This window comes from Camarhynchus parvulus, chromosome Z (genome assembly GCF_901933205.1).
Source record: "Camarhynchus parvulus chromosome Z, STF_HiC, whole genome shotgun sequence".
In the NCBI taxonomy this organism is placed as follows: Eukaryota; Metazoa; Chordata; class Aves; order Passeriformes; family Thraupidae; genus Camarhynchus; species Camarhynchus parvulus.
In genome coordinates this window covers 16776460-16790420 of record NC_044601.1, presented here as the reverse complement: position 1 = coordinate 16790420, position 13961 = coordinate 16776460, and the positions used below count along the sequence as shown (strand labels likewise).

At 45.8% G+C, this 13961-nt stretch overlaps 1 protein-coding gene across 1 annotated transcript in view; it reads right to left on the bottom strand.

The window, feature by feature from the left end:
- The window catches only part of SNX30 (sorting nexin family member 30), a 49648-nt gene extending 42158 nt beyond the window's left edge, over positions 1 to 7490 (bottom strand). The window contains exon 1 of the mRNA XM_030968695.1: positions 7168 to 7490. Coding sequence (XP_030824555.1) covers positions 7168 to 7329 — 162 coding nt within the window. The 5' untranslated portion in view covers positions 7330 to 7490. The remainder of the gene's footprint in view (positions 1 to 7167) is intronic.
- Positions 7491 to 13961: the final 6471 nt, after the last annotated feature.

Genomic DNA, 13961 nt, shown 5'->3' with positions numbered 1-13961 from the left:
ATCACGCTTCCAGGGACTCAGGTGTGGCTGAGTAGTAAGTAGTTCCCTCTGTCTCTCCCTTCCTGCCCTTTTTGAAGGCCATTTAAGCTGGACTGGCAATGGAAATGATAACTGATTAAAATAATCACAGCCTACTAGAGTTTTTTTCCATCTTCAACTGGTAATTGAACTGATAGCAACTGGTAGCTAGTAACTACTTTGCTGTCAGTTATTGCTCTTAGTAACTGGAAAGAAACTCTTCCCCCTTGTTTTTCAATAATTCATTAAGAGTAACTTTCCACAGATTTTACTTCACAGTTATAGCTGCCATGGTGGAGTTCAGACTTTTTCCACCATTACGTCCTAATGATGCAAGCAGCTTTTCCCAGCCACAAGATCCTGGAAATTTCAGGTGCACTGGAATCCAGGCTCAGGCAGTCAACTCCGTCACAACTTAAAGAGTCAGTACAGATCTTACAACACGCAAGATCTTGCTTATGGTCAGCTGAGAACAAGCCTCAGCGAAGTTATTTCTGAGAAATACACAAGATAAAATCACATTTTAAACGGACTTATAAAAAGTCTTCCGCAGACTTAAAGCACATGCAAGTTACAATCTTAAATATGCATTTCAGGTGTGGCAAGTAGATTTTCTTGGAGTAGCACTAAGTCCACTGCACCAAAAGAGCTGCCTGCCTTGTCTCCTGACCTGCTTTACAGAGAGCAGTCTCCCAGCTCAGTGCCGGAGCAGCATGTGACAGCCAGACCATCTGTTTAAGATACCACAAGAGTACACCACTATGCTAGAAGACACCAGGACAACAGTTTGCACATAAATCTAGGAACTGAGGTCTCTCAGATAGGTGTGTCAATAGCAAACCTTCATTCTTTATCCTCTGCCCCTCCCACCATTAATTACAGGGACATGCTTCCTGAGGCACTGATAGTAGGAGGAAGTCCCCATACAACGGTAATAAGAGAACTTCGTTACCAAAGTAGTTATCCCTTCCCATCCATGAATGAGGTTGGAAAGCATTCAGCTACTTGGGTAAGTTTAAGGCACTCCAGCACAGGCAGCTGAGGGTTCCTTCCCAACATCAAGCATAACTTTTTCCACCATGGCTAACAAGTTACTCCAAGACTCATCCTTCTGAAATCTGTCTGAAGAACCAAGTTGCTCTATGTATGCTCTGAATATGTTTCCAATACTCTATCTCATTATGTATGAAGCAATCCTGTTGAAAATATTATGAAAGCTGTGCAACACTGAAGTCAACCTCAAAGTATACACCCCTCCCCTCCATTAAGCTGAAGTAAGAACCACAAAGTAATAATAGTGTTGTACAGTAAAAGCTATGTTTAGCTTTACCAGGAGAGATTGAAAAAGTAATGGTACTAAAATAGTTACACTGATTCAAGTGTTTGTTCTAACTTGCTAGCCATCCTTCATCTTGTTCAAAAAAGAAGTGAATTGCCAATTCAAGAAACTGGCTTGTTTCATAGAGACCACTGAGTTTCATAGAGACCACTGAGTTTCACAACAGTACTAGAGCACCTATGGTGTAAGATACCATGAAAGTACCCTTTCCCATTTCTAAACGTGAAGGCAACTGTAATCGTTAAGGACCTAAACGATGGAACAGGGTACATCCTCAGCAAGTGTACTGAGAGTACACAACTGTATAGAATGCTTGATCAGATGTCTGTGCTGTCACTGAGGAAGACCACAACACGCTGGAGAAATGGGCTGTGGGATGCCTCAAAAAATTCAGTATGAGGAAACGCAAAGTCATGCACCTGCCAGGAGCAACCCCATGCAGCAGCGTGTGCTGGAGGCTGATCAACTGAAAAGAAGTTTGGCATGGGGAATGAAAAAAAAACCCCACAGACAGCGATGGAAAAGTTGACCAAGAGCCAACAACATGCCTCAAGGCAAAGAAGGCAAACAGCCTGGAGATAATAATGCTCAGGGAATCTTATCAGTAAGGATAAATATTTAATGGAACCGTGTACAGAAGGAAGTAACAGACTCTTTTCAGCGAATATTTAAATACTGGAAGTTTCACTTAAACATGAAAAATATATTTTACTTTGTGGGTGACTGGATGCAGGAAGAGGATGCCCAGAAAGCTGTTCAAAAAACAACTTCACAGCATCCTGGGGAGCCTGGCCTATCTGAGCCAAAAGGTTGGACAAGACAATATGCAGAAGTGTCTTCTAGCCTCAATTTCCCTGCGACTGTCATTTTTGCATCCTGTAGATAGGAGCAGAGATCAACCCATCTATACTGACACTGTTTCCCAAGTTTGCCAACCTCAGTTTGACTTTCTACAGTCTTCAGTCTCTCCCACAACTGAGAATTTACCTCCAGCTTCCTTTAAGAACAATACACGGTGCCAGTCTAAGTTCTCATCTAGTCAGAGAATGAAGAAGTTTGTAGAAGCTCATGCAGATCTATTTTAAGTTTTCAGATTATACTGCAAACTGGTTTCATCTGTAGGTGGATAAAGTTAAAAGCAATAATCATAAAATAGCAACCAAGGAGGCTGGAAGTAGCGCTTCAAACTCCCAGTATGTTTTTTGGAATTGGAGAGGTGCCAGGCTCCCTTTCAGAGTAAGTGCTATGTAACAGCACTCCAGCAAACACCAAGTATATTTGACAAGGTGCTAATAAGAAGTCTAGGAATTCACCAGAGTGGTAACTCGGAAACAGAGGAGCATGCAAACAATAGTCTTCAGTTAGTAACCAGAAGTTTGCAGTAGGAGTTTTAGAGTCCATCTCCATGAACTAGCAAATTCAAGTTATGCATTCACTACAAGCCTGGTATTCCACATCAGCTCTGGTATCTGCTTGATATACTGCCTGTCAAACCGCCTTGAAGCTCCCATCAGCTGTATAGAGTTAACTGACGCAAAAACAAGGTAGGCAGAGCTTCCAAGAATAAAAGCTGAGAAAGTTACGGATAGCTGGTCACAAGTACAGAAATAGCAGTCAGAAATGTCTGAAAAACAAGGGAGCCCAAGTCGTAGGACAGGTGGGATATGAAATGTTTTGGAGTTCTTGGCAAGAAACCAGTGATGTGAATCAGGACTCTTATCAGACAGCTGCCAGTCTCAAGGCAGACCACAGCAAGAATAGCCAACACCACCATGTTAGGAAGATACTCTTAGATTATACAAGTCTAGAGGGACCACAGCTAGACGATAGCGGAACTAAGCCATACAGAACACTTCCTTTCTAACTCTGCACAGCCTGGCACTTCCAAATCTTAGCAGCAGCCTACTAAATCTGCATAGCCTCAGAGGGCCTGAATCCAAGTCTTCACGGAACAAAATATTGTCTACTTCTCACCTCTGCTCTAAACTCAGTAACCTATTAATACTGCCTTTTCTCCTTATTCTCAAAGCATCTGTCCTGGTGCACAGAGCAGATCTGCTATTGAAAGTGACAAACTTGAGCACATGCACAAGCAGAACTTCCTTATTTTTTAAAAAAGAAAAGGCAGAGAGAAATTCAGACACTTCCCCATGTCCTGCCCTCCTCAGCAGTGTATCTACTCTAAAAACAAGATCTTAATTAGCTTGTATGTGTTCCAAAAGCTAAACCAACAAGGCTTCAGTTTTACAACTAATTCTACAACTAAACTGCCATGCAATTTCAGGAATTATTTTCTTCTGCATGTTTCTCCTCCCACCTGATGTTAAAAAAAACCCCAACCAAATAAAAGGAAAAAAACCACAAAACACAAGAAACATGGTAGCACTCAGGTTCAGCTTTAGCTGTCTCCATATGTGAAAGCTAGCAGGGCTGAAGGGAGAATAAACTCAAAGACACTCACTCAAAGATGCTCAGGCATCAAGACAGTATTTTAAGCAATTAGATTTCAGAGGAACAGAAAAATCTTTACAGAAACACACGGCCAATATATAAATGCTTTAGAAACAAGAATCTACAACTCAAGTGTTTGATGTCTCCTGCAGCATGACTGTAAAAGTCAAGTGCTTGGCTAAAATGTCCTTTTCATTTAAGAGATAAGACACTGTCAAAAGTCAAGGTGTCCTGGTTTCTAAAACTATTGTCCATTACAAGTCAGGATAAAGACACCACTTGATATAACAAAAGTTCTGCAGCCTTCTTCCTAAGATTCAGAAAACTTGAGACTAGTCTACTTAGATGGCCTCAATAAACAGCACAAAAGATTTTCCTTCCCTTTCCAATGACCTACTGCTCTAGTAGCATTAGCCACTGTTCTTGAACAGCAGCCTAAGGTTTATGAGACATTAAAGTTACACAGGATCTGAAATACTACATTATTCCCATATTTGAACCAAAATCCAAAAGGAGATACAGAGGCAAGTGTTCCTGCCCCCCAGGTTTCTCTGACTCAGGAAAAAGTGGTGTTCTTTCTCAATGGAAAAAAAAAAAGTAAGAAAAGCATGCTTTAAAGAATACAAAGCAGTGATGGTAGAGGTTCAGCCACTTCTATGCTATACATCAGTGGCAATAAAAATCAAAGCACTTTCTGGGCAGAAAATCTCCCTCTACTTTTGAACTTTCTCCACTCAGAGGATTTCAGTCTTAGGTACTTGAAGCTTGCAGCAGATTTTAGGAAGTATTTGCTCAGAGGAAACACCAGGAAATCAGAAAAAGCAAATTATCCACTTCATGGCGATGGGCCACCTATTTTCACTAGCCCTCTTCCTAAAGTGATATCCTAGTACATGTCTGAATATGGACAGTTGTCCTTAAAGAATCTGACTCAAAGACAGTTTGAGGCAGGAGACTTGGATTTTTGCACCATATTTCTCTAAAAAGACCAGACAGAAGATTAGAACAGCTCCTAGTAAAGTATCAATAAATAACTAACGCAGAGCTTTAAGCCTAAGTCACACTTCAATGCTGACCTCCCTTTGTTACTCAGCTATTGAAGTTACTCAGCACTATTAGCTGATTAATAAGCCAGTCTCTCAAAAGTTAATAATCCATCATCAGAGATTAAGATTTTTAAGATTAACACTGGAAGTGTCCAAGGCCATACTGGATGGTGCTCTGATCAATCTGATGTAGTGAGGTGTCCCTGTCCACAGCACAGAGGTTAGACTAGGTTATCTTTGAGCTCCCTACCAACCCAGACTATTCCACGATTCTGAGACTGAGACATACAAACCACCCAAACAGTGGTTTTATGTGCTTCCCTCCACTTACCCTACTCCCTCTCTATACTACTTAATACGTAGTGTAGGCATTGCCTTAAAGCTAGAACACCTGTTTACTCTTTTTTTTTTCTGAGATGGGAAAGAAGTTACTACATTTTTTTCTTGCCAGTATGTGAAATATTAAGCTGAAGAAGGAATATCCCATACCCAGCAAAGCTGTTGATTTCCTTCCATCAACAGGATAATACATATGGCTTTTTCTGCTAATGCAGCTAGAAGGAAAAAAAATATCATATACTCTTCCTACTAGATATGCTTTTATTTTGCAAGGATCATAGCCTAGTGCCATTTCCAGGTCAAGCACAGAACTGCACTCAAGTCTAAGCATCATGTACCACAGCCAGTTCTGCTCTGCCTTTTAGAGTATTTCTATGCTGCCAAGTGCCTAGAACAGAATGGTACTACATGCAGGGTATAGGAAGGCGAATTTCATTTCTATTGCTGATGGAAAAACTGGGCAAGAACTTTCCCACTTATGAGAAGTTAGCTGACCAAAGCCTAAAGCTAGAGTTATTTCTGCTCCCAGATTGCCGGGAATACTGATACACTTCTCAAAACCTCAAAGCAGTAAAGCAGAGAGAAACTTGCTTGCACTCCAAAAGCAAAGTTCTTTAATACAACTGAGGAAAGACATTATAGGGGGAAAGATACTCCTTATAACACAGCTTCTCACCAGCTATACAGCAATGTGGATGGACCGTGCCAACAGCTGCAGCTTCTCAGCTGGCAAGACTTGTGAAGGCAGCTGCCAATTTCTATCGCTACAGGTTTGCCAGACAACAACCTAGTTAGATCATTAAACCATCTATCACAGACAAAAACCTCCCCAATTTCTACCCCTGCCTTAGTCACATACCCTTTTCTCCGCAGGTCATCAATCGATTCATTTGTTAGATGAAGGCCTAAGTTCTTGAAGAGAAGGTAAACCTTGCTTCTCACTAGAGTAACAGCGGGCAAATGTTCAAGAAGAGGACTCCTTACATGGGCAGGAAGAAGTGCTGAATCTCTACATCGCAGCTGCACACAGCAGATGGTGAAATACTGAAGAGGCCAGGCTACCTTGACTTACTCTCCTGTAGCATGGGAGGGTACTGGGCTAGACACTGCTGACAGCCTCAAGGCTTTTGGATCCTAAGGGATCCATCCTAACCAGAAGCAGTTCCATATTCCCCAGGACAACAGCCACAGAAGAAGCACTTCTCGCCACCACCAACTCAGTAAAACCTTGTATGCACGAACCACCTGTGCCAGAACTGTTTTTAAACCTACATCATCCTTTGCAGTTCTTGCTCCCAGGAAATCCTACCTTAAAAATTTCAGGAAGACTTGTCTACAGGGATACAAGTGCTTGCAAGAGTAGCTAATGTATCGGCAGTACTGTACTGCCACTACCGAATTATTACCACGAGGAAGGCACTTCACAGAGTTTGCTAGTGTCCTGTGAACATATGCCAGAGCTAGAGAAGGGAAAACAAACACAGATACTCCTGCAGAACACCGTGCTGGTACTAGTGCTGGGAAGAAGTGAGCAGGAATTCAGGCTGGAAAGGACAATCACAAACAAGCTGATGATAAGGAAACCATGCCAGCTCAAAGCCTTCCCCGTGAGGACTACAGGAAGAAGACGGCAAAGGAGCTGCAGCAATGCCTGAAAAATTTACACCTATCTGTAGAGTATGAGCCACAGGAGATACAGTAAATAAAATCCTGCCTCTCGCAACCCTCCTGTGACAGCGCGACTACCAGTGTCCGAGACGGTTCCCCGCAGCAAGGGACACGATGTCTTCTCCCCCCGGAGCGGCTCTGTGCTCTTGCAAAGGATATCAGCAGCGCCCAGGGCTTTATCTCCCCACGGCGAGACGAAGCGGTGAAAAGGGATGCGTCAGGGAAACACACACACACAGTCCTCCCCGCTCTCCTTCAACACCAGAGGCCCCCTCAAATGCCGCAACTCCTTCCCCCGGGACATACCTTGTCGGCGATGCTGCGGGGCAGGAGCAGGTCGGGGCTGGGGGTGAGCGCCGGCCCCATCTCCTCGCTGCTGGACGTGGCCAGGGGATGCGGCATCTCCCGCAGCGACTTGGGCCCGGAGGACGGGAGGGGCTTAGGGGCGCTCGCCGCGCCGCCCGACATCGCGCCGGGGCCGGGCAGCGACCGAGGCAAGGAAGGAGGGAGCAGAGGCCGCGCCGCCTCGGCGAGAAGCTGCGGGGCCGCGGCCGGAGCCTGCCCGCCACCGCCGCGATCCGAGGAGGCGCAGGAGGCGGCGGCTGCGGCGACGACGGAGGAGGAGGAGCGAGCGCAGCATCCGCCTGCGCCGCCGCCCGCCCCTTTCCAAAGCGACATCCGCGCCACCTGCCGCCCCGCCCGCCCGGCACGGCGCGGCGGCGGGAACAGAGGCACCGCCCCCGGCGGCGACCTGGCGCAGCGGGGCGGGGCGGGGCGGAGGGGCGGCCGGGGGAGGCATCAGGATTCGTGGAGCCCGGGCGGGCCGGGGGAGGTGGCGGTTCTGGTGGAGCCCCTGGTGGGCGGGGCCGGGCCGGGCCGAGCCGAGGCGAGTGTGGGGAGGCGCCGCGCCACCGAGCAGCCCCGACGGTGACCCCGGAGTGCGGCGGTGTCGCCGCACGCTGTCGAGCGGCGGGTTAAGTGTCAGAAAAGCAATCCTGCTCCTCGGCTTTTCCAGGTCCGCTGACCTCAAACTACGCTCATGTTGGAAGGGAAATTTGTTGCAGTGTGCAGGACCGACCCCAGGCGGGCTCAGGAGGGACAAGGCCCGGCCTCCGGGACTCCCTCACGGTGGCAGTGCACCGGATACACCGGATACCTGAGAGATGTCTTGCACGCAAGGCTTGCATAGAAACATCCTTTCACTGATGCCATGTGTCTACTTTTGCCGCAGAAATCTCACGTTGAGAGATCTCCCATTGTTGTAGAATGTTCGATCGTGCTGAAATGAGCCGAAAGACCTATCAAGACCTTTAGAAGCAATTAATGCAAATCCATTTAACAGCATGTATTCATTGCAAAAATTCAGTGATGTATCCCCATTTAACAGCATGGAAAAAGTGTTCATGTTGGCAGAATAACCAACAAATAGGTGGAAAATCATAGTCCTGGTCTGTTTCCTGAGCAGGTAAAGAAGCTAAATCTGGTGGATAGATTCGTTCCCTTCAGTTTTGTGACAGCATGTATCTCAAAGGTTTATGACTTACTGAGAGCTCTTTCTCTCTTTTCCTGTAGGCATTCTCACGCAGCTGTGTTTCCAACTCAATCCTTTCACAAAGGAAGCCTGGTCAGGGGCACCAACACCTTCTAACGCTTGGAAATCTGGGGCCATCCTAGCTCTGTGCAAGTACAAATGACCTTCTTTCTACTCATTGAGCCTTGGCTTAGTGGGCCATGAGGTGAACATAAGGAGGCTGCATTCTTGCAGCAAGGAAGACTGGTGGTATCCAGGCTGCCCAAACAGCAGGCAGCACAAGCAGCAGATTGAGGGCAGGATTTAACAGACTCTGCTTGGCACTCACTAGACCTTATCACAAATCCTGTGTTCAATTGTGGGACCTTTATACAAGATGCTGACAAACTGGACAAAGTTCATGGGGGGACACTGAGATGGTTGGTGACAATCTGCAAGCAGCAGCTGCAGGGCTGAGGCTTTTTGAGCCTGAAGCAGATAGCTTCAAAGGCAGTTAATTGCATCTTCCAGTATCCCATAGGGAAGGGGCGGAAAAGACGGAAGTAGGCTTACCACAGCAGACCATAGCAGGAGGGCAAGAGACAAAAGATCAACTGAAACAGGAAATTCCTGATGGATATTAGGAACAAATTTTTTCCCCCTGAAGGTAAGTCAAGAGTCAGAGCAGGTTACAGAGGGAGGTTGTGCAGTCTACCCTTGGAGATTCTTAAGCCAATCTGGTGCAATCTCACGTCTAACCCTCCTTCAAGCAAGAGATTGGACCAGAGACCTCCCTAAATCCTTTCCAGCCTGAAAGACTCAGTGCTGCTACAGAAGTCATTATGTTTGGTTTCTGAGGTTTGTAAGGTGACTCTCAATAGCCTGTATACAAGGATGAAGCTCCATGCTCCACTTACTGGTTTAGTTTCCTGTGATAGGGCAATAAATGCCTCTTTTTTTTATTAATTACAATTATCTGTGTTACCTGTTTCTGCTATGTCATCCTTACTCATTTCATCTGACATAGAATACTTAGAAACATTTAGAAACATTTTCAAATAATTAACTGGATCAGTATATGCAAAATGCAGGAATATTTGTGCACCTGTGAATACAAGTAACCTGAAATCTGGTTAGAAAACGTTCAGAAGACATTAGTGGAGGAGCTGTTACACAAGAAAATTACAAACTTGATGATTATTATGGTGATATTCCTAAATTCTGGCTATGAAAGTTACGTTAAATTTCAGAATTCCAACTCCACACCAGCTATAAAGTCAAGCTGGCTAACCGTTGATGCTAAATCAGTACTTAAATGTAATTTATGATAACATGCTTTAAAAAAACCCCAAAAAATGGACAGTGTAAGCAATATAGTCCTGTCTTAATGACTAATGACAGATGTCTCTCGTCCTGCAATTTTGGTGAGTACCAAATATGCAAAGATTTGTACAGACAGCAATCTAGGTTTAACAGTGATACATATCTGAGGTAGCAAATGCAAACTATGATACTGAGAAACAAGAAAAAGAGTAAGCTGGATGGAGCTCTGAGTGACCTGGTCTAGTGGAAGGTTCCCTGCTGTCCTGGGTTGACTATATGATGCTTTTATCCCCAAATCGTCTCATTGGTTTATGCTGAATAATAATAAGTTTTGCACCTTTAAGACTTGTTGCAGAGAGTGAGAGGGGGGAGAGAAGAATCGCACAGTTCTTTTTTTTCCTCGCTCAGACATTGCACGTACTCCCCCGCATTCCTGCTCCAGGACTGTGTTGTCTGCGGACAGACAGACGGCAGGACAGAGAGCTCTCCTTTTGCTTTTGGTTAGTTTTAGCTGGCTGAGGCAAAGAAGAGTCCCTAGACTGTAGTTTTTCTTTTCCTTTTCTTTGGACCTCTTAGAACCTGCTCTGGACTGAACACCCAGGGAAGCACCGGCAGCTCACACCTGTGGCCACCGGGCCAGGCCGGGCCTGGCCTGTGAGAATTCCAGCACCAGAAGGACTGATAAGAGACTGAGTGAGCTGGGCTGCAACCGGGGGGGGGTTTTCTCAATTGGTCATCTCTTTTAGAGCGGCAAGGGGTTTTATTGTTTTAATATTGTTAGGTTCTATTGTTTAATAAACAGCTTTTTTCCACTTTTCTTCAAGGAAGTATTTTCTCCCAGACTGGTTGTGGGGGGGAGGGGCTGATTGAATTTATCCTCCTACTAGAGCCCCTCTGGGGACTCTCTCTCTCTCTCTCCCAAAATTTTGCTCTAAACCAAGACAGATACACTTCTTGGCGCCCAACTCGTGGCCAGAGAAAGTGGAAAAAAGCTTATTGTGTGCGTTGGTTGTGCTCACTAGCTAGTGAGTTAAAGCAGTCAATAGCCATGCTGCTGGAATTCGTAACATCTCTTGCGGTGGAGACCTTCATGTGGTTCTGGTCTCTAGACCTTTCTGAGGTTTCGATACCATTCTGGTCACTCGGATTATTGTCCATAATACGTAATTCTTACGGTAGACGGGCACGGATTGGAGTAGCTCTTGTGCTGGCCTTGGTGATAATGATTTATAGGGCATTTATAAAGATGCTGGCGTCTGTTTACGATATGTTTCGTCCTACCCTGCCTCCCAGTTCCAGTAGTATGTTTTGGGAATTTATTAGTAATTGCACTGAGTTTGTTAGAGGAGGAGCTGAGAATAAGGCTTTCCAGCCTTTCTTTTCCTTCTTCTCCTTTGAAGCTGTTATGTCACTGTTTGAGAATGTTCAGTTTCCCCTGAATGTTAAAGAGACCATCTTTCTGGTATTTAATCTGGTAGGCTTCCTCTATATAGTCTGGAGCTTCTCTAAAATGAAAGCTGAGATATCCAGAAGGGTTGGTGAGACCCCTGACCCAGAAGCAGATGCAGGCGTGGAAAATCCTGAGTGGTGTGGAGAATGAGAAAATATAGGCCAAACCCTGAAGGAATTTTCTGATCCTCTAGGCTGGGATTTTCCACGGGAACAAATTCAGAACCCAGCTGAGGTGGGGAAATACCTAAAAGAGAAGTGCCATGACGATTCGAACGAGAAAAAGCTAATTGCAATAAGCTGGGCCCTGGCCTATGCTTATCGCACTCTGTTAGATACTGTAAGGCAGCAGACAGAAGCAGGGGGGCAGGGAGATAAATCAGCTATCCCAGTCAGTCAGGCTGCAGCCAGCACGCCAGGCTCGAAGCCAGCTGCCAAACCAGATAGTGAGCCAAAGCCAGCAGCCAAACCAATAGCTGTTGCTACCAGTACTAGAAGTGGGAAATGCACGGACAAAACCAACCGACCAGCAGATGATGAGGATGATGATACAAGAGAAGGAACCTCAACACCTCCCGACATAAAATCAGGAGTCAAAGCAGCAAGTGCAAGATCTGATGCAAATATTGAGTCCTTTTCCCTGAAAGACCTTCGTGGACTACGGAAAGATTACACCCGACGACCTGATGAATCCATAATTAGTTGGTTAGTCCGTCTCTGAGATGCTGCAAGTGAAGCCACAATTCTAGACGGCACTGAAGCGAGGCATTTGGGATCCCTGTCACAAGACCCTGTCATCGACCAAAGAATGATGAGGGGGGCTAATCCACAGAGCCTCTGGGCACGGGTCTTGGAAAGTGTTGCACAAAGATACCTGTGTGCAGATGATCTTTATATGCAACAAACACAGTAGAAGACCATAGAGCAAGGGATCCAACGCCTAAGAGAAATGGCAGTGGCAGAGATTATCTTCTCAGATGATGTAACAACTAGGAACCCAGACTTGGTACCATGCACGTCTGTGATGTGGCGAAAACTTGTGCGACTTGGGCCACATGAATATGCTTCTGCCTTAGCCATAATGAAGAGAGATGAGAAGGATGAGACTGTACTGGATATGGCAAAGAAGCTCCGAGCATATGCAGACGCTGTGCATGGCCCAACACATGCCAGAATCTCAGCAGTAGAATCACGTCTGCAGAAATTAGAGGACAAGATAGAGGAGAACCACAAGAAGCTCAGAGAAGAGATTAAAGAAGACCTTCTCCAGATCTCGGCAGTACAGATCAGAAGTTCTGGTATCCAAGGCAGACGTTTCCCAGATAGCGAGAGAAGGTACACCCCACGAGCTGAGTTGTGGTTCTACCTGCGTGATTGTAGAGAAAACATGAAGAAGTGGGATAGACAACCTACTGCTGTTCTGGCACGACGGGTGCGTGAATTGAAAGAAGACAGGGCTGAGAGAGAGAATTCCACCAAAAGAAAAGCAGCTCCAGTTGCCCGTGGCCGAACTGCCAGGTATGATGATGATGACATGTCCGATCCCCTTGAAAGAACCTCCAAGGCATATGCCCAGAGAAAGAAAGATAACCAGGCTTAGAGGGGCCCTGCCTCTAGCCAGGTAGAGGCTAGGGAAAATCGTGTTTTCTGGTCTGTGTAGATTCGTTGGCCTAGCACATCAGAACCACAAGAGTATAAAGCTTTAGTTGATACTAGTGCACAATGTACATTAATTCCATCAAGACATGTGGGGACAGAGTCTGTTTCTATTGTTGGCGTGACAAGAAGATCCCAGGATTTCACTTTGGTAGAAGCTGAGGTGAGCCTGACTGGAAATGAGTGGAAGAAACACCCTATTGTGACTGGCCCAGAAGCCCCATGCATTTTAAGCATAGACTTCCTCAGAAGTGGGTATTTCAAAGACCCAAAAAGACTCAGGTGGGCATTTGGAATAGCTGCTGTAGAGAGAGAGGGTGTCAAGCAGTTGAACAGTTTGCCTAGACTGTCAGAAAACCCATCTGCAGTAAGACTCCTGAAAGTAGAAGAGCAACGAGTACCGATTGCCACCTCAACAGTGCACCGCCGACAGTACCGAACGAATCGAGATGCTGTGATCCCCATCCACAAAATGATCCGTGAGCTAGAGAGCCAAGGGGTGGTTAGCAAGACCCACTCACCCTTCAACAGCCCCATTTGGCCTGTGCGTAAATCTGAAAGAGAATGGAGATTGACTGTGGACTATCGTGCATTGAATGAAGTGACTCCACCGCTGAGCGCTGCTGTGCCGGACATGCTGGAACTCCAGTACGAGCTAGAGTCCAAAGCAGCGAGGTAGTATGCCACTATTGACATTGCCAATGCATTTTTCTCCATTCCTCTGGCAGCAGAATGCAGGCCCCAGTTTGCTTTCACCTAGAGGGGCGTGCAGTACACCTAGAACCGACTGCCCCAGGAGTAGAAGCACAGTCCCACCATCTGCCATAGACTGATCCAAGCTGCACTAGAAAAGAGTGAAGCTCCAAAACATCTGCAATATATTGATGACATAATTGTGTAGAGAAAGACAGCAGCAGAAGTGTTTGAGAAAGGGGAGAAAATCATCCAGATTCTCCTAAAAGCCGGCTTCGCCATCAAGAAAAACAAAGTCAAGAGACCTGCTCAAGAGATCCAGTTTCTGAGAGTGAAGTAGCAAGACAGACGGCGTCAGATTCCCACTGATGTCATCAACAAGATCACAGCAATGTCTCCACCATCCAGCAAGAAAGAAACGCAAGCTTTCCTAAGTGCCATAAGTTTTTAGAAGATGCATATTCCCGAG